At 48.2% G+C, this 19837-nt stretch overlaps 1 protein-coding gene and 1 non-coding gene across 8 annotated transcripts; one reads left to right on the top strand and one right to left on the bottom strand.

Annotated features, from left to right (window-relative positions):
- The first annotated feature begins 5229 nt into the window (after window positions 1-5229).
- On the top strand, window positions 5230-19630 carry BATF3 (basic leucine zipper ATF-like transcription factor 3). 7 transcript variants are annotated; one of them, XM_005540788.5, is made up of 4 exons: window positions 5230-5431; window positions 8455-8559; window positions 18599-18640; window positions 19118-19630. In XM_005540788.5, the coding sequence occupies exons 1-4, from the start codon at window positions 5282-5284 to the stop codon at window positions 19304-19306; spliced, it is 486 nt and encodes a 161-aa protein (XP_005540845.1). In that variant the 5' UTR covers window positions 5230-5281; the 3' UTR covers window positions 19307-19630. The 7 variants fall into 7 exon arrangements, with proteins under 7 accessions (XP_005540845.1, XP_005540846.1, XP_073882721.1 ...); XM_005540790.5 differs by lacking the exon at window positions 5230-5431 and adding an exon at window positions 5499-5790; XM_005540789.5 differs by lacking the exon at window positions 18599-18640.
- On the bottom strand, window positions 13126-13229 carry LOC123570908 (U6 spliceosomal RNA). The gene has a single exon (XR_006695123.2). It is a non-coding gene; the product is annotated as a U6 spliceosomal RNA (small nuclear RNA).
- Window positions 19631-19837: the final 207 nt, after the last annotated feature.

The raw sequence follows: 19837 nt of genomic DNA, 5'->3' as shown, positions 1-19837 counted from the left end.
TGTAAGTATTTTCCCGTTGTGTTTATATGATCCATCCTTCCTCATTATCGAATCATCAAACAACCCAAAATCCTGTTCATTGCTTCCATTTGACACTTATCTTTTTCTCCGAATAAACCAGTGCTTCTAGTATAATCTGAAATGTTACAAATTGTTTATTAATATCAGACACATTTCTATTGATTTTAATTGTTTATCCTTAGCTCTTTCTTACATTTCATTAATTACATAGGTTTTTTCTTTCAGTTCTTTAACACACACATACATTTAGAGATGAAAAAGGATGGTGCTCTTCATATATGAACAAATGTTTCACAACACATTTCCAATAGCGGTTAAAATTTCAAATATGCAACTCCAGATAACAAAAAAAACCCTCTGGGTTTTTCAAAATGCAATTTGTAATCGTATAAGTTGTATTGTTGCTTTCATTCCCGACAGGAGATAATTTGGTTTTGACTAGATAACAAGAAATGAATCTTCTGTTTAGAACTTAGCACGTATGTTGATTTGAAGGATTTTCACAGACTGCTTCTGGGGCTCCCCTCCACCACCTTGATACATATATGTCTGGTGCAGGGCAGTATAGGATATATTTATGTCTTAGTACAATAGATGTTGTCGAGTGAGTTAGCACAGTGGGCAGTTGGAATATTCCTGGTGGCCATACAAAATGTGTAGCAAACGTGACTGTATACAGGAGTTCCTGAAACCCACATACCCTACTATATTAACATATCTGATTAAACTTTCCTTTGCTGGGTCCCTCAAATGTCCATAGCCATTGCAATACCACTAGATATGAAGAGACTGGGGGATGTTGGGGTGAAAAACAGTGGCCTTCACAGCTTAGGGTTTAAATATCCTGTTTTTGCGAATTTTATTAAAACATATCACCATGTGGACACATTGCTATGGCCCCTTCTGAGCTGTCATGACAGGGGCCTGTGTAAGTGAGGTGTCCTGAAGCTTAAGCTCTTTAACTTCCTGGCAAATTTGCCTCGGCCTCCGCATTCCCAACATCTTCCAAGCCCCTATCCCAGCTATCCTGGATTATTGCTGTCATTTCCTGTTTCTTCCTTGCTCCTCTCAGTCTGTTCTTTGAGTGACCAAAGCAATCTCATAAAAAACTCGAGTCAGATCACGTCATACCTCAGCCCAAAGGCTTCCAGTGTTTTCCATCTCATGCCCAGTAAAAGCAAGTAGCCCAGGAGGCTCCGCAAGACCTGGCTCTTACCGCCTTTTTGACCTCATCTCTTGGCCTCCGCCCCTTCCTCACTCCGCTTCAGCCACGTGAGCCTCCTGCAGTTTCTGGAGTGGCCAGGCAGGCTTTCACAGGGCTTTTGCATTTGCTGTTGGTGCAGCCTGGACCGCTTCTTCCAGGTATCCAAAGGGCTCCCTCTCTCACCTCCTTCACAGAAGCCTGGCTGGACCTCCCTGTTCAAAAATGCATCTCTCCCCACACCTGGTCCCTATTCCCTGCTTTGTATTCTGCCATAAAATGTACCACCCTCTGACACACTACTAAATTTTGTTTATTGTCTGCCTTCCTCCGCTGAAACGAGAGCTCCGGGAGGTGTGGATGGTTTTTTGTCCACTGCTGTATCCCAGTGCCTAGAACAGGGCCTGACACGCAGTGGCTGACTTCTGGCAAACACAGCGGATTCTGCCTTCAGCGTTCTATTCTCCATCCCCACCAGCAGCCCACAGGACCACCTTCTAAGGAAGGGCAATGAGAGTACAATGACTGAAAGGCCAATTTTCCTAAAAGAGAAGAGCAAAGGTGAACTAGTGACAGTGTTTGCTAGCACTGGAGTGATGCATTTTTATCAAGAGCTGTCTTTTGTGAAGTGAATCACCAGAGGGTTTGGTCACTGAGCTATAAACCTCTGGCACCTCCTCCCCGCCTTCCCAAAGATGTAATCCAGAGTAATTGTGGTATTAATCAGAAATTGCCAAATCATATAATTTCTCTTCCCGGTTCAAGGAAAATAATACAAATGAAAAGAAAATAAAAGGTAGAAGAAAAGGAGACATTTGAAATGCTTATTCTTTATCTTTTCTTCATTTTTTTCTCCTTCTGACTAAAGAGAATAAAACAAACCAGAAAATATTACAGAAAAGCAAGGAAAAGTCTGTTATTAGAGCAAACGATCAGAGAAGTGCTGGCATTCTGGTGCGGTCAATGAGCTTAGTGCCATATAAATATATTTATATCACTTTTACATATGAAATGTTTTAAGATGCTAACAAAATAAAAACAATTTTTCAACAAGTACAGGTAAAAGAAATTATAATGTGAACATGCGAGAAAGGCTACCATCAGGGTACGTTTTCTTCCAATCTTTTCTCATATGCATACATTCGTACATACTGTTCCTGTCATATACGTACTTTTTGTATCCTGATTTTTTTCTTCAGATCAAATAAACATTCCATGTGGCAAATTTGTCTGCATGTTTGTAATTTTTTTTTAAAGAGACAAGGTGTCACTCTTGCTCAGACGGGAGCGCAGTGGTGCAATCATGGCTCACTGCAGCCTTGAACTCCTGAACTCAAATGATCCTCCTACTTCAGCTTCTGGAGTAGCTGGGACTATAGGCGAGAGCCACTGCATCCAGCCTGCATGCTTGTAATTTTAAAGATGCATAACATTCTATCCTGTGGCAATAACATGTTTTGTTTAGCCATCCAACTATAATTGGACATTTAGGTTGCTTACATTTTTCACTCTTAAAATGTTATTATGAACTTTTAGTGCATATAGTATTTCTCTCCCTAGTATTTTCAATGATCTTCCTAGGATGATTTTCTAGTAGTAGGAAAATTGAGTCAAAAGTGATGACTCCTTTATGGTTCTTGAAAGTGAGAGTAAAACTGCGTTCCAGCAGGTTTGTGCCAGTTTACAATGAAGCCAGTGAAACGTGTGAGTATGAATTTCACCATACTCTCGCCAGCATTTGATATTACTACTTTTTATTTTGCTAATTTAAAAAGGATTCTTATTTTAATATGTATTTTCCTATGTCTATTTTCCTTGATTATTTCTTCTGCTGGGAAATGCCATTTCATGTCCCTACTGCAATTTACCTTTGCGGGTTGTCTAAATACTCTTATTTTTTTTCATGGGCTGTATATTAACCCTTCCTCATATGCACTGTATTTATTCAATCTGTTTTACATTTCTGGTTATACTGTCATCTAAAACAATTTAGCGCTTTTATATAGTTCAGATCTTATCAAGTCAATTTCTCCTATTACATGTGTTCTTTTAAAATCCTCTCTTCTTATCTCCACAACTTTATTTTATTTTATTTTATTTTATTTATTTGAGACAAGGTCTTACTCTGTTGCCCAGGCTGGAGTGCAGTGGTGCAATCATAGCTCATTGCAGCCTCAAACTCCTGAGCTTAAGTGATCCTCCTGCCTCAGGGTCCTGAGTAGCTGGGACTACAGGTGTGCACCACCACACTCCGCTAGTTGATTTCTTTTAATTTTTGGTAGAGATGGGGGTCTCACTATGTTGCCTATGCTTCGTGACTTAAAGAAGAATTTAATTCTGCTTTAGCTTTCTGATTTTCTTTTCTGTATCTAGCTATTTAATCCATTCATTTTGATGTATGATCTTTACATTGATCTCTATCCTAAGTGCTAACTAGTTATCCAAGACTAAATATATTTGAAGAAACCCTTGTGTAACACAAGACAGTAGACTATGCCTATATAAAGAGTTCGTGTGTGCTGGGGCATGGTTCCAGGTTCCCTGGGAAGAGACAGGGAAGCAGCAGCCCCAAAGGACTTAAAATGTGATGTTCAGTGAGAAAAGTGGGTATGACTAGAATAAAGCATGGGAGTGCATGGGAATGTTCCCGAGGTGTTTCTACCTTGCCCTTTCCGTGCATAAACAACACTGGAGAATGAAATCACTTCCGAAAATGGTAACTCCTTGACCCAGAGGTTTTCCTAGCTCGGTAGAGTCCTTTTAGTGCTTCAGGAATGAGGGCTCTCAGCTGACCGAGTGCAATACATATACTGAGCACCCGTTGAGTGTATGTAGAGTGCTATGCTAAGCACCTTGTGTGGGTACCTTGTGGGATGCAAAATAGTCCTGGGGCAACCACGAGTTAAGCTGAGTGATGAAATAACGGAGATGAGAAGATTAATCCGAGCAGATAACCCAGCGTAGCCCTACGCTGGCTCTGCTGCGCAGCTTTGCTGGTGTGGAGTGAGTGTGGCTCTGCACCTCTAAAGGGCTGCGTCCACCCTCTGTCTTCCTCCCTACCTCTCAGTTGGCCGAAGCTTCTGATCACACAGACAAGAATCTCAGTTTGCTTTCTTGCCGCCAGGAAGCCAAGTTCACTCAAGCTCTCCCAAAGCTTTTGCAAGAGTGGGTCTTAAATCCTGGCGGGGGGCACGTGCACTCATTTAAGATTTAAAAAGGCATCGGAAATGCCTGTCCCCGATGCCCACTGCTGGCCACAAACCTGAAGACCCAAGCGACCACACTTGGTAGGCACTTCTGCCCTTCTGGTCTGGTTCCCACCCGCCCATCCCGAATCGCAGTTATTTTTCCCGGTGCTCACAGCATGCAGACCACAGCCTGTGGCCGCTAGTGTTTCCTTTGCTAGGACCACGTGTAATTGTCTTGGCTTCTCATCTTTTGACGGGCAGGCAGGTGGACAGGGACTTGCCCTATATCAACCGGGTCCCCAGTTTGGCAGGAGTGGATAAATCTTGAAAGAGAAAAAGGATCTGGGCCATTTAACCGTGGCATGGCAGCTCCAAATCCCCAAACGTGTCACTAGTGACGTCCCACGTGGCAGATTCGCTCTCAGGGAAGCCCGGCACCGTTTCTGTCCGGGACACCCTCCCCCTGCCCACCCTCCGCTCCCGGAATTCACCCTCGGGGCCGCCCCGCCTCGCGCCTCGCTCCCTCCCACAGCCCGGCGGACCGGGGACGAGAAGGGCAGGCGCTCCCTGCAGAGTCCCTGGGGCGCCCGTGGCTCGGGGTGCGCGGTGGGACTCGGTGAAGCCGGCGTCCTCGCCCCAGAGCCGCGGCTCCGGGGCCGCTAGAGGAGCCAGAGCGGCACCCAGATGACTGATCGCCGCGGAGAAAGTGCCCCGGGACTGTGACCCCCGCGCCGGGGGGCGGGCGCAGGGCGTGGCTGAGGCGCAGGAAGATGCCGCGATGGGACCGGGAAAAAACCACCGACCCCAAAACACCCCACTGTGTTTCTCAACCTGAGTTCCCCGGTAGCGGCCGAAGGACCCCAAAGGCTGCATGGCGCCCCCCTGGCCCCCACCCACCGGGGCGTCGCTTCGCGTGGGTGGGCTTCGCGTTCCCTCTGGGGTTTCAGAGCCACCACGTGACTTCCACGAAGCGCGGGGCGCCGGCGGAAAGTCGCAGCAGGGGTGGATTTGGGACCCCGAGGTGCGGAGAGAGGGCGGGCAGAGGAGGAAACGAGGCGGGGGTGGGAGAAGGAGGGCGGGGCAGAAGTGGGACGGGAAGGACCGCTGCCGGGACTGGCGCGCTGGGACACCCGGCCCACGCGCGGAGGAGCTGGGAGAGCGGGAAGCCCGAGGGGGAGGGGCTGGCGCGGGGCCGTGGGTGCGGCACGAGGATGCCCGCGGCGGGACAGCGCCCGTAGGCAGCCCCGTGGGCAGGGCGCGCTGGCGGGCCGGGCCGGAGGAGCGCCCGGCATGTCGCAAGGGCTCCCGGCCGCCGGCAGCGTCCTGCAGAGGAGCGTCGCGGCGCCGGGGAACCAGCCGCAGCCGCAGCCGCAGCCGCAGGTAGAGGGCGGGAGGCTCAGGGAGGGTCGTGGGGTGCGGGGAACCGGCGCGCCGCGGGGGGCGAGGAGGTGGGTGCCGGAGTTCCGTGGTGGTGACTGCGGAGGTGCAGAGGTTGCTGGTGCGGCCGGAGACAAGCAGAGGTAAGGGCGTGGGGGTGTGGGGGGTGTGGGGGCTTGGGGGCTTGGGGGCGAGCCAGGGACCCCGGCGTGCGCACAGTGTCCGCGGCGCCTGGAATGGCTCCTGCGCCAGCTCTTGCGCCCTCTGGGAGGAGAAGCCCGAGGGCGCCCACGCCTGGCTGGGCCGGGCATGGCCGGTGCTCCCCGGCACGTGGGCTCCGCACTGCCCTGGGGGCCGCCCCATCCTCGCGCAGCCAGCTACTACCACCCCACCGCCCGTGCCTGTAGCCCTTCCGGGCTTCCCCGGGGGTGGGCTGCCGCGGGAATGAAGAACGCTGGACTGGTCAGCCTGGGCGGGGGGACCTACAAAGGGCCGACTCCGCCCCCAGCTGCTGGAAACCCTTTGCCGCTTCCCAGTCCGCTGTCCCCTAGCAACGTTTACAGCTGAGCACTCAGGAAACAGACCAGGCTGGCCACAGGGACGGCCATCTGGAAACTTTGCCTGGGTCTTGGCCACCTGCCTTACGACGAAGACTGGGTCTTTTCATCCTTACTCCCCACCTTCCCAATTCAGCGCTGGGCACATGTCATCAGGTGACGCTGGAGTGTCTCAGAGATCTGAGTTTGGGCTTCGGCTTTGCCACACACAGGCTGAGCAGCCTTGAGCAATTTGTTTAACCTCTCCGACCCTCCGTTTCCCCATCTGTAAAATGAATATAATAACATCGATCTCTCAGGATCTTTGAGATTGAATCAGATACGATTAATAACGTAATACTATCTCTAACTTTTGCTCACATCTTTCTGTCTTGACTAAATGTTTTTGCTGCGTTGGCAGATGTGATCATGGTGATGAGTCCAGTTTAGAGTCAGCTCCCCGAGGGCAGTATGCAGGCTGCTTTCTTGTGCTTTTTTCTGTGACTTTTTGATTACGGAGAGCAGAGGCATGAAAAGCACTATGCAGAATACATATTTTTTTAAGTAGGAACTTCAACAAAGGCAGGTAACTTCTTGAGGGCATACTGTGTGCTGGGAGCTTTAGGACAAAATCTCATTTCATCGTATCCCAATCCTAAGCATTAGGCTGTTAGCACTAAGTCTGCAGAGTTCACTGACCCTTTGTTTAGGGCTTGTATCCCCAGTGTCTGGGACAGTGTCTGGCACATGGTGGGTGCTCAGTTAATACGTATTGAAAGAATGAATGAATTATGTTTGCAATAAATGAGAAAACTGAAAATTTAGAGAATTTAAACCATTTACACAAGGCCATGTTGACACTAAGAGACAAAACTAGGATCGATGTGATTCTAAAGCTAAAGAGCTGTCTTCTAACCACATATTCCCCTGTAATGTTCTGGTTTTGTTTATCAAGACTTCTTTGCCTCTCTAGAAGACTGTATTTTCATACTTTGTCTCTGTTCCCTTAAGCTTCTATTTGCTATGTATGTTATTTATTCTTCTCTTTTTTATACCCTTATAAAAAATTCTTACCTGTAGTAACTTGGGAAGATGTGTGTCTTATTTGGAATACAGGACAAGATCAAATGATAACTGAAAATATCCATTTTTGTGTTATTAATATTTGCATCCATGAATATTAATAACTGAGTGGTTTTCCTGTATTTGTACCTCTTGGCTCTTAAACTCTGTAAGTGTGGTATTTTTCCCGCTTGGTGGTGTCTCCTCATGGGGTTCTAGAAAGCAAATACTGCTCTACATTTTCATGTTTTCTATAGCTGATTGAAGTGTTTTTACCACGGTCGGTACATTTTCCCGCCTGCCTGTTTCATGATCACTCTTGAGGGATTTGACTGAATTTGGTTAAATCTTATGTATAGCTAACAGCTTTCAAGGCACATCAAAAATTTGCTTTCTGATTCACTCTGACTTCTGAAACAAAATGTCAGCCAAGCATTGTTCAAATGAGTACATTGTCAGTGGGGTTTAAGATCATTTGGTGTGTTGGTAGAGTTATGTGGTTGCAATTAGTTATAAGTGTAATCATGATTTGCATGCAGCATCAAAAGTACCTTTCATGCGTGGTGGTGTAAGGACTGGCAAACAGCAAGTTCCAGATAGCAGATCTCTCCACCGCCCAACAGCAAGTTCCAGATAGCAGATCTCTCCACCGCCCCCTGCCCCGCCCAGCTTTCCAGTCTCAGATGGACAACATTGACACCACAGCTCTTCCAGGCACACGCCCTGTGGGCTAGAGGTTTATGAACGTTGGTTTGGAGACCAACAGACCTGAGTTCCACTTCCCACTCACCCACTTGGTGGCTGTAATACCTGGAGCAAGGTCCTTAACCCCTCTGAGTTTCTTATTCCTCATCTTTTAAACAGCAGTCACACCACACACTTCACACACTCACATGGTGAGTGCTCCTGGGCGAGGGGCTGTTGTGAGCCCATTGGTGTAGCAACTAGTGCTGCTGTCTACTGCAAAGCAAATGGTGAAGCTCTGTGAACAACGCTGAGTGACGAGACAGGGCAGAGAAGGGTAAGGCGAGGGGCCACGACATCACACCCACCCGATGTTTTTCCCCAGAGCCCTGAGGATGATGACAGGAAAGTCCGAAGGAGAGAAAAAAACCGAGTTGCTGCTCAGAGAAGTCGGAAGAAGCAGACCCAGAAGGCTGACAAGCTCCATGAGGTGAGACCATGGTAGGGACAAGCCACCTGAGAGCCACACCACCTCTGCCCTTGCACGGGAGTGGGGGTGATGACATCACTGTTCTCTTTATCACGATTTCAGCAACACTCATATCTAATTTCTGCCAGGGTGTTCTCACTGTTTGCTCACACACATGTTCGTTCCTCCCTCATCTACCAGGTGCTTTTCATGCTCAAGTTTCTTTCATTATAAAACAAAACAAAGCCTCTTCTGGACCCTGATTCACTTTCAAGTTCTTGCTCCATTTCTTTCCTTCCCTTACATCCTTGCTTCTTGTTTTGCTTTTTTTTTTTTTTTCCTCCAAAGTAATCCTTTAACTTCCTTGCTTCTTAAAAAAGAGTAGTTACACCTGTTGTCTCTGTGTCCCCGGCTCCTGGTTATTCCCCAATCCTCTGTGATTTAATTTCTGCTACCTCCTCTCCACCCGACACACATATATGCGCACACAGACACACACATCCACACATGTACCCAACGTGCATATGTACACACACACACCCCCTACAGAAGCTGCTCCCACTGCAGCCACCTGTGCCCTGGCACTGCCTTATCAAGGACCCTCTTTCTGGTCTCATCATCCTTTACCTTGTTAGAACATTTGACACTTTGGACCCATCTCTTCTTAAAGCTTTCCCCTCTTTTGCTTCTAAAAGACCACATTTCCTAGTTTTCCTGATCTTCTTCACCAATTTTCTTTTCTCCATTTCTTTGTTAGCCTTCCACCCTCTATTTCCTTAAATGTTGGTGGTGACGAGTGTTTCAAACTCTGCCCTTTTTTTTTTTCTCACCCTAGGAGACTTAATCTATTAATCTGCTCTCCCAGCATCAGCTCCCAACATTGATTACTCCAGGCAGGCCCTCTGTCCTGGATCCTAGACCCCATAACTTCAGCGTCTGCTGAGCTGTTTCCCCATGGGTCCACTGCAGGCTGCTGTGATGTACCACATCCATAAAAGAGTGTTATTATCCATTTACCCGGAGACTTTCTCTTCTCATTGTCTTCAAACTGTAGTTAATGGAGCGAACCATCTTTCTCATCACTCAAATCAGAAGCCTAGGATTTATCCTAAGGCATTCCTTTTCCCTCCACCCTCATGGGTACACCTTCGTAATCCTGCAGTTGGGACCTGGGGCTGCGCCATACCAGGAACTGGCCTCAAAAGCATCCGAGGATCTTTTTGATTGGAATGGGCCACCGTTCCATGTTCTTGTCTTTGTCGGGGTTGGTGTGCATAATTAAAGATTTTAGTTTAGCTCTTTCCTGCCATACTTTCTTATTTTTTTGAGACAGGATCTTGCTCTGTTGCCCAGGCTGGAGTGCGATGGCATGATCATGGCTTGCTGCAGCCTCCACCTCCCAGGCTCAAGCAATCTTCCCACCTCTGCCCTTAATTTTGTCTTTTGTTTTGTTTGTTTTGAGACAGAGTCTCACTCTGTTGCCCAGGCTGGAGTGCAGTGGCACAATCTCAGCTCACTGCAACCTCTGCCTCCTGGGTTCTAGAGATTCTCCTGCCTCAGCCTCCCGAATAGCTGGGACCACAGGTGCCCGCCACTACGCCCAGCTAATTTTTTGTATTTTTAGTAGAGACGGGGTTTCACCATGTTGGCCAGGCTGGTCTCGTACTCCTGACCTCATAATTCGCCCGCCTCGGCCTCCCAAGTGCTGGGATTACAGGCATGAGCCACCGCGCCCGGCCATTTTTGTAGTTTTGTAGAGATGGGGTTTTGCCATGTTGCTCAGGGTAGTTTCAGACTCCTGGACTCAAGTGATCCACCTGCCTTGCCCTCCCAAAGTGTTGGAATTACAGGCATGAGGCATTGTGCTAGGTCTCCTGCCATGCTTGTCTCAGCAAGGCCATTCTGGGGCACTGGCAACATGGAGACTCTGAGGTGTGTTGGGGAGAGGAGAGGAAAAGGGCAATCTTAAAACTCTAACAATGAACAAAGAACAAATTTAGAATGCACATACTCCACAGAGAGGTGACCTTCCGATATAAATTCACAGTGTGGCATGAATCATAAATGTCAGATTCTTTCCTGAAGTAAGAAGGCTGGGCCCTCGAAGGAGGCTAGGATCTCTAGACTAGTGTCACGGAAGGTCCCTCCCAGCCTTCATCCTAAAGAATTTCCACAGAAGAATGGTAATGCCCTTTGCCTCCTTTCTTTCTTCCCCCTTGCTCCTGAAGCAATTGTGATTCTAGCATCATGTTACCAAAATAGCCCCCAGAGGGGACCTGTGGCTCCCAGTTAGTGCATGGCCCTATATTCAGACCACATGTGCTGCTGGATGGCCAAGGCATTACTCCTGAAGAAGCTCCTAGTCCCAGCCAGGTGCATTAATATTTTTAAAAACTAGTTTTAAAAACATCAGTTTAAGTCTGGACTGAATATGTATCCAGAGGACAAGATCTTGGACAAGATCTTTCATGGAGCACGGTCAAGTAGATCCATTTCACAAATACCAAGCATTGCCATTGGGTCACAAAGAGAGGAGGAAGATCTCATGCCTTGCCTGTCGGTGGGAAACCTGGAATTTCCCAAGGAAAGGATGTTAATTTCCTACTGCTGCTGAAACAAACTGTTACACATTGAGTGGTTTAACATTTACTATCTTACACTGTCTTACAGTTTTGGCAATCACACATCAGAAGTAGGTCACATTGGGTCAAAATGAAGATGGCAGCAGGGCTGTCTTCCTTCTGGAGGTTCTGGAGAAGATTCGTTTTCTTGCTTTTTCCAGCTTCCAGAGGCTTCAGTGTTCCTGGGCTTATGGTCTCCTTCCATCTTCAGAGCCAGCAATGGCCAGTCGCATCTTTCTCAGGCTGCGTTACTCTGGTGCTGTTTCCATTGTCACATCTTCTCTGACTCCCCGACACCCTCTTTCACTTACAAGGACCCTTAGGATTGCATTGGGTCTGCCTGGATAATCCAGGATAGTCTCTCCATCTTACGCTTCTTAATCACATCCGCATAGTCCCTTTAGTTATGTAAGGTGACATAGTCACAGGTTCAAGAGAGTAGAATGTAGACTTCTATGAGGGGTGGATCGATTATGCTGCCTACCACAGAAGGTAATGTAAATACAGAACTTTACCACAGTATCAAGAAGAGTACCTGTATGAAGCGTTGGCTCTCTCGAACTTTCTGTCACTGCTGCATTTGATAACCGAGTGAACCAGGTGCCTGGGAACTTCAGAGTGGTGCCACGTTTACCCCTATCTGATCCCTCTTGGAACTGTGGGGTGGAGACCCCTTCTGTAGGGTCCCTGGCCTGCTCTCCAACCCAGAGACTGTGTTGCATGACAGTCGTGCCAGCTGCCCTTTCCAGAAATGGGGCGGGTTGATCTGAAGCCCAGACCCTCCATGGAAGAGCACCCCCTTCCCCTCTCTCTCTGTGGGGCTGAAGGAATGGGTCAGGATTACACACCACTGGCAGATCACCTCAGCAAAGCCAGTTTTATTGAGAAACACAGGGTCAAAGAGGCTAGGACAGCGGCTCCACCTGTATACAGACCCCAGAGCTGTAGCCCTCACCTTAGCTTCACTATCTCCACACAAGTGTCACTGGTCACAAGTGGGTGTGAGGAAGCAGGCAACTGGCTTAGGAAAATGGAAATATATCCCAAACCTTCTGCAGAACCAGAGGAACATCATTTCTGAACTGAATCATTACTCACCATGTGAGTAATCCCTTCCCTGTTCCTTCTAGGAAAGCATTGTAACTGTAGGGATCATTGGATGATTAAATCTACTATTGGAGGCAAGGTATCTGGTTTAAAAATGGTGTAAAGAACCCTTTTGCCAAGCTCCAGTGAGTTGAGCACAGAGCGCCTTGCACACTGCTTCTGGTCATGACAGCCCGTTAGGACCCCTGGACCTCTCAGGCCAATCTAGCATGGGGACACCATGCATAGGAACCTCCTCCTCAAATCTGGAGTGAGGCCAGCTCATTGGGAGACACCAGAGGGCCCAGAAAACAGCCACTGACAGCCACTGCCTGCTGCTCCCTGGAGACTGTGGTGCATCCAAAGGGCTTTCTTCATCTGTTCCTCTATCCCACACTGCAGGGATTGCATTTCTGAATATCTCAAAGTAACTCAAGCTCTTTAGTTGCACTTCTTGCATATCGTGAGGGGGGATATTTGGAGCAAACGTGTTTAAAGTTTCCACTTTTTGGCCAGGCACAGTGTCTCATGCCTGTAATCCAAGCTCTTTGGGAGGCTGAGGTGGGTGGATCAACTGAGGCCAGGAGTTTAAGACCAGCCTGGCCAACATAGCGAAACCCCATCTCTACTAGAAATAGAAAAATTAGCCGGGTATGGTGGCGTGTGCCTGTAGTCCCAACTACTCGGGCGACTGAGGCAGGAGAATCGCTTGAACCTGGGAGGCAGAGGTTGCAGTGAGCCAAGATTGCGCCACTTCACTCCAGCCTGGGCAACAAGAGTTTCCACTTTTCTCTGCTCACCTCACTCACATACTCCACCTGCACTTGAGCCTCTGGTTTTTTGGGTTGTTTTTTACTCTTTCGTCTTCCTGGGTTTTTAAAAAAATATGGAACACTTTATGAATTTGCATGTTATCCTTGTGCAGGGGCCATGCTAATCCCGGTGTCATTCCAATTTTAGTGTATGTGCTGCTCAAGTGAGCACTTGAGCCTCTGTTGCCTCCAACGCCCTGAGAAACTTGCTCCAACTGCAGCTCTTAGGAGTTTTTCGGCCACCTCCCTCCCCTCCTTGTTCTCCATCTCCAAAGGCCTAGGAGTGTCCGTCAAGGCGAGACCTCTGTGGAGGGGAGGATGGGGAAAGAGGCTGCACAGGCCAAGCCAGAGAGGCAGCGGCTGGGGTTCCCCTTCACATAGAGTTTTCTGGGCAGTGGTTGCTGGCAGTTGGACTACGGTGATGAGAAGTGGTTCTTAACATGTGTCTGTAGACCTCAGAGTTCACTGTGGGCTTTCAAATCATCCCTCCAACCCGCTCACACCTCCCGTGGGGATTTCGACCTGCATTCATCTCTGAACACTAGGCGCATGCCAAAGTCCACACTGACAAATGAGAACCAAAGTGAATAGGCAGGGTCTCCTCTCACCCAGGCTGAAGGGTGGCTCAGAAGTGGGTCAGACTGGTTCGACCAGACACCCCAAAGGTGTAAGACTGAGAAAGAATTTTGAGTCAGAAAAGGAAAGCAGCAGTGCCATCCTGAGGAGCCCCAAATGTCACAAACTGGTGAATGACTTGGGCAATGTGATTGTGTTGTGTAGTCGCCATGGTTTTTTCAGATATTGCATGTTCTAAGAGGAAGCTTCATGCCAGCACCCGTGTGGCTTAGAAACTGATTATGACACTCATTTGTACAGCCCTTGCTGGTAACACAGTTTTTCTGCTGGGAAGTGCATCAGTGAAGGCTTGGGAGTAGACTTATTCTAAAGTACTGAGATCTTACAGCCTCTTACTTCTGGTAACCGTCACGGGGAAATCTGGACCCAGGCCCTGCCAACCAAACGCAGAATTGTTGATGCTACAAGAGAGCTGCAGTGGACCTTGAAGTTAGGAGTCAGATCCCAAGTCTGTGTGACCTTGGAAAAGTCACTGTACCTCTCAGAGCTTTAGTTTTCTAATTTGTGAAATGGGGTCTGTGTGTGGCTGTGGCCTCCTGGTGGCCTGTTCCTACTTCTTTCCTTATCATCATAGTTGTCATCTCTGCTCCCTGGTACTCACTTCTTTACCAGTCCTTGATCCTTTCCTCAGCCTCAGAGGCACCCTGGACCCTGCGTATCCCTAGGCAGCCCCTTGATCCCAGTCACTTGCTCCTAGATGCCCAGAACAGGGTTTCTCAGCCTCAACACTGTTGATGCATGGGGCAGCATAATTCCTGGTTGTTGGGGGTCTGTCCTCTGTGCTGTTGGACGTTGAGCAGCATCCCTGTCCTCTAGCCACATGATGTAGTAGCACCCCCCACCAGCTGTGATAACCCAAACTGTCTCCATACACTGCCAGTGTCCCCTGCTGACTGCCACAGTTGCCCTACTTGAGATCCACTGCCTTAGGCAGCTTCATTTCTGAGGCAGAACTGGGATCCACAGTGATTTCACCACCTCTAATTTTTAGGGGTCTGCTTTGAAACTGTCCCGGCAAATACCCAGAGAGGGAGTACAGCAACCTCAAACCCTCCTGTAGCAAAGGATTTGGAACTTGGCAGAATTAGAGCTAGACGGGTCATATGTTTGGAAATAATGAAGGGTTTAATGGTCTTTGCTTGCTTTTTGTTTGCGTTTACTCCAGGAATTTCTTCTGGGTGTGAGGTGGGTTTCATTTCTTCCCCCTTTTGCTGCTATTCGGTGTTCTCTGGCCTCTTCTTTCTTCCCTCCCAGCTCCTCTTTTTATTTTCATAGGACTGGTCTCACCTAAAGATTTTGACTTCTTCTCTTGTTATTCTCTCAGCTCAATAAAAGTCCCTCAGCCGGTTTATAAGTAAAGCTTAAATCCTGGAAGAGAAAGTCCCTGTGGAGAAGGCAGATGAGGGGCCCGTGGGGCACCTGTGACGGGGAGCTCTGACGACTCTGAGCAGGGGTTGGGGGAGGGCAGGGGACCTCAGGGAAGCCTCAGGCCACAGGGCTGCGCACACGGCTTCCAGAGACAAAGCCGCGAAGCTCAGAGCCTCTTGCTGTGGAATTCAGTATATGTAGAAAGGCAGCTTGGAATATTCTACCAAAGGAAGAGGGCTTCTTGTCCTTCGGAATCTACTTAAAATGTTAGCATGTTGGAACTACTCAAACGTACTCCCCGTTTTACTTGAAAGTGAAGGCATTTCCAGCTGCAAGCTGGAGTGTGTGTGAGTGTGTTTATGTGAAAGTGAAGGTGTGGAGTGTGGATGTGAGTCTGTGAGTGTGTGTGACTGAGTGTGTGAGGTGTGTGTATGTGTGTATGACTGTGTGACTGTGTGACAGTGTGTGACTGTGTGTGTGTGTACATGTGTGAGAGTGTGTGTATGAGAGTGAATATGTGTTTGCAGACGTGTGTGAGTGTGTGGGTGTCTATGTGTGTGAGTGTGTGTATGTGTGCGAGAGTGTGTGTGTGAAAGTGTGTGTGTTTGCGGACACATGTGACTCTGTGCGTGTGTGTGAGTGTGTATGAGTGTGTGAGTGTGTGTTTGCAGACGTGTGTGAGTGTGGGTGTCTGTGTGTGAGTGTGTATGTGTGCGAGAGTGTGTGTATAAAAGTGTGTGTGTTTGCGGACACATGTGTGACTCTGTGCGTGTGTGTGAGTGTGTATGAGTGTGTGAGTGTGTGTTTGCAGACGTGTGTGTGTGCTGCAGCTTTTCTCCTCCCTCTGCTGCCTGCAGGATTTCCTTGATGCCTCGGCTTCCATCCCATCCTCCCATCCAGATTCTCCCCTTGCCCATGGAGGGCTTGTTGCTGGGTTTGTAGACAGAATTCTGACTCCAGAACTAGAGCTTGTCAGAGGCCAGAGGAGGGCATGAGGGCTTGGGAGTGGGAGGCAGGGAGGAGGATGGAGGCAGAATGGGGCCGGTATACTGGTGAAGCCACATGGCCCCAGAACAGCCTGCTGCCCTGGAGAGTGCTCCAGAACATGCTGGGAGCCTTCCTGGGGAATGGCTCAGATAGACTCTACAGGCAGCCCCGCCAGACCCCTTGCTTCTGAAAGGGAGGAAGATGCCGAGAGTCCATTATAAAGGAAAGGGTGGAGTTAAAAGCAGAGGATGAGGGCTGAGGAATCACTGAGCACGTGGATGCTGGTGGTGTGGTGCATCAGGCGGGGGTAGAGGAGAGGAGTGGCAGAAGTTCCTAGGTCCTTTACATTTCTGATCTTTGGGGAGAGACGTTACTTAATATGAGTGAGATTGAATATGATACAAAATAGAATAGAACACATAATAAAAGATGTGGTTCCTGTAGGTACTGTGGTCAGGGAAGCCTTCCTGGAGGTGGTGGGCTTGAGCTGAACCCACGCAGAAAAGGAGGAAGGCAGTCCAGTTAAGGATAACTGCATGAGCAAAGGGGCAGGATTGATAATTTGCATGTGTCTTTGGGGGCTATAAGATCAGATTTCTTTAGTGATACTCCCTTAAAATTACTACTCAGAGAGAAAGTGTGAAGAGTAACACAATTGGGCCCTGAGCTTGGGAAATGCATGGTGTGCATGATACAACAAAGCCTTACTATAAACTAGAAATGAATGAAAACATTTCAGCAAGATTTAAATGAGATTGCCAGCCTAGAGAGGGTCTCTACTGGCATGCCGTAGAGCTCTGCTATTGGCTATTTATTGTAGAACTTATTAATGACTTGGATGAAGAAAAGGAAGACCTGCGTGTTAAGTTAGTGGATGGCTTCAAGCTGTGTGCTATCATCATTCATGAGACAATGCAATTGAGATTCAAAAAGATTTTGCAATTTTGCTGGGCTGGAAGATGTCCAAATAAGGAATGAAATTCAGTGGAGACGGATGTAAAACCCTACCTTAAGCCCCGTATCATCCATCATCATCCAAGGACAGACAAAGAAGCAGCACAGGCAGACAAATCTTGCATTTCTCTGCAGGCTCAGGGAGAATCCTCAGCAGCTTGGGCCCAGCACAGGAGAGGTCACTGCCACACATTTACCCTTGGCATGGTCTCCAGAACCATGCATTGCATCCTGGGAGCAACATTTTCTGAGATATTCTGGCAAATTGGAGTGTGTGTTGGTGAGGGTCCCCAGAAGGGCAAAGAAAAGCCTGATGCAAGGAACTCAGAGGACCTGAGACAACTGGGCTCAGAGAATACATAAAGGGAAGTGGTACAGGGCTGTATCCTAACATTTCAAGAAGTGCGATGTTGAAAAAAGCATTGGATCTACTAGGTTTGGTTCTATTAAATAGAACCAAGCCCAATAGGTACATTTGAAAGGGGGAGAGTTTGGATCAGTACAAATAAGAGCTTTTTCTTTTCTTTTCCCTCCCTCCCTCCCTCCCTCCCTTCCTTCCTTCCTTCCCTCCTTCCTTCCTTCCTTCCTCTCTCTCTCTTCTTTCTTTCTTTCCTTCCTTTCTTTCTTTCTTTCTTTCTTTTTTCCTTCTTTCTTTCCTTCCTTCCTTCCTCCTTCCTTCCTTCCTTCCTTCTTTCTTTCTTTCTTTTTCTTTCTTTCTTTCTTTCTCTTTCTTTTCTTTCTTTCTTTCTTTCTTTCTTTCTTTCTTTCTTTCTTTCTTTCTTTCTCTCTCTCTCTCTCTCTCTTTCTTTCTTTCTTTCTTTCTTTCTTTCTTTTTCTTTCTTTCTTTCGTGGGATCTTTCTCTGTTACCCAGGCTGGAGTACAGTGCTGTAATCATGGCTTATTGCAGCCTCGAAATCCCAGGTTCAAGCAATCCTCCTGGCGGAGCCTCTCAAGTACCTGGGACTATAGGTGTGCATCACCATGCCTGGCTAATTTAAAAAAAAATTTTTTAGAGATGGGGTCCCACTGTGTTGTCCAGGCTGGTCTCAAACTCCTGGCCTTAAGTGATCCTCCCACCTTGACCTCCTGAAGTGCTGAGATTACAAGCATGAGTCACCATGCCCAGCAAAGAGGATTTTTCTTTTTTCTTTTTTCTTTTTTCTTTTTTTTTTTTGAGACAGAGTCTCGCTCTGTCACCCAGACTAAAGTGCAGTGGTGCAATCTCAGCTCACTGCAAGCTCCGCCTCCCAGGTTTACGCCATTCTCCTGCCTCAGCCTCCCGAGTAGCTGGGACTACAGGCGCCCGCCACCTCGCCCGGCTAATTTTTTGTATTTTTTAGTAGAGATGGGGTTTCACCATGTTAGCCAGGATGATCTCAATCTCCTGACCTCATGATCTGCCCATCTCGGCCTCCCAAAGTGCTGGGATTACAGGCTTGAGCCACCATGCTCAGCCCCTAAAGAGGATTTTTCTAGTAGAGCAGCCCAGAAATGACAGTCTGTCCATTGAGGGCAGGAGTGCCCAGAACAAGTTGGATATGGATGGTTTCTACATTGTGCGGATTGGGCTAAGGGTTCTCTCTGATCCCCTGCAGTTCTACGCCTCTGTAAACTCTGATGGAGAGGAAACTGAACAGGTGAGTGCTGGAGCAAAGCCAAGGCAAGGGATGTTTTCGTTTGTTTGTTAGTGCAATCAACAAACATTTGTTGTGTTCCAGGTACTGTTCTAGGTGCTGGGAGTATAGCTGTGAACCCAACAGAGATCTTCGGAAGCACATCAGCATTTGGGGGAACTAACTGCACAGGGGCATGAGGTCCTGTGCAATGTTCTGTGTATTGATCAACACAGGTGTATACATTTGTCAAAACTCACTGGATCATACTTAAAATAGATACATTTTATTTTATGTAAGTTATACCTCAATAAATAGTTTCTCCCAGTGGGAGGGGAGAGACACTCATCAAATAGACAAATACCTGAATATCTGAGTGGTGGAGGGGACATGCGTAATGAGACAGCTTTCATGGGCAAGAGGCAAGCAGCGCAGCACAGGAGGACGGAGGAAGGGAACACCGCATCAGAAATGATGTTGCCCATTCTTTGTCTCCTCCAGGAATATGAGTGCCTGGAGCAAGAAAACACCATGCTGCGGAGAGAGATCGGAAAGCTGACAGAGGAGCTGAAGCACCTGACAGAGGCACTGAAGGAGCACGAGAAGATGTGTCCGCTGCTGCTCTGCCCCCTGAACTTTGTGCCAGTGCCTCCCCGGCCAGACCCCGTGGCCGGCTGCTTGCCCCGATGAAGCTGAGGACACTCCTCTGCCCAACAAGGAGGCTTGGTCATTTTCATACCAGGGAGGAAGGGTTTCCCTTCACAATTGTATACAGGGGGCACCTGTGGCCAGGCCTCCTCCTGGGAGCTCCAGGACCAGCCAGCTGTGTCCCCTGCAGACTGGGCTCAGCACGGCATCCAACAGGCGCAAGACTCACAGAGCCCTTGTGCAGATCCAGCATGGAGGCCACCCTCAGGAATGACTTCTCATCCACCCTGGCAGCTATTAGGTTCTGCTGTTATGCAGAGCCATTTCCTCTAGAATTTGGATAATAAAGATGCTTATTGTCTCTCCCTTCTCCAGTTCTTGGAATTTAGAGGCACAATACACTTCCTTTTCCTGGAGAGGTCATCTTCTGTCTTCTCCGGGTGTTCTGTGGCTCATGGGTCTTGCTTCCCTGCCTGGCTACTCTCCCACAGCCACCTCCACGGCAGACAGGGGAGGTGGCTTTAGGGGGCTGTGTTGGAGCATAAACCAGTGGGACTTCCTTGCCACTTCTAG

This window comes from Macaca fascicularis, chromosome 1 (assembly GCF_037993035.2).
Source record: "Macaca fascicularis isolate 582-1 chromosome 1, T2T-MFA8v1.1".
In the NCBI taxonomy this organism is placed as follows: Eukaryota; Metazoa; Chordata; class Mammalia; order Primates; family Cercopithecidae; genus Macaca; species Macaca fascicularis.
This window is presented reverse-complemented; position numbering and strand designations above follow the sequence as displayed.

Coding starts and splice junctions, on each gene's coding strand:
- BATF3 (XM_045396828.3), top strand. CDS start 5,282: ATGGCGCCCCCCTGGCCCCCACCCACCGGGGCGTCGCTTCGCGTGGGT. Junction 5,791..8,454: donor AGCCGCAGCCGCAGCCGCAG/GTAGAGGGCGGG, acceptor GTTTTTCCCCAG/AGCCCTGAGGATGATGACAG. Junction 8,560..9,373: donor AGGCTGACAAGCTCCATGAG/GTGAGACCATGG, acceptor TTCTCACCCTAG/GAGACTTAATCTATTAATCT.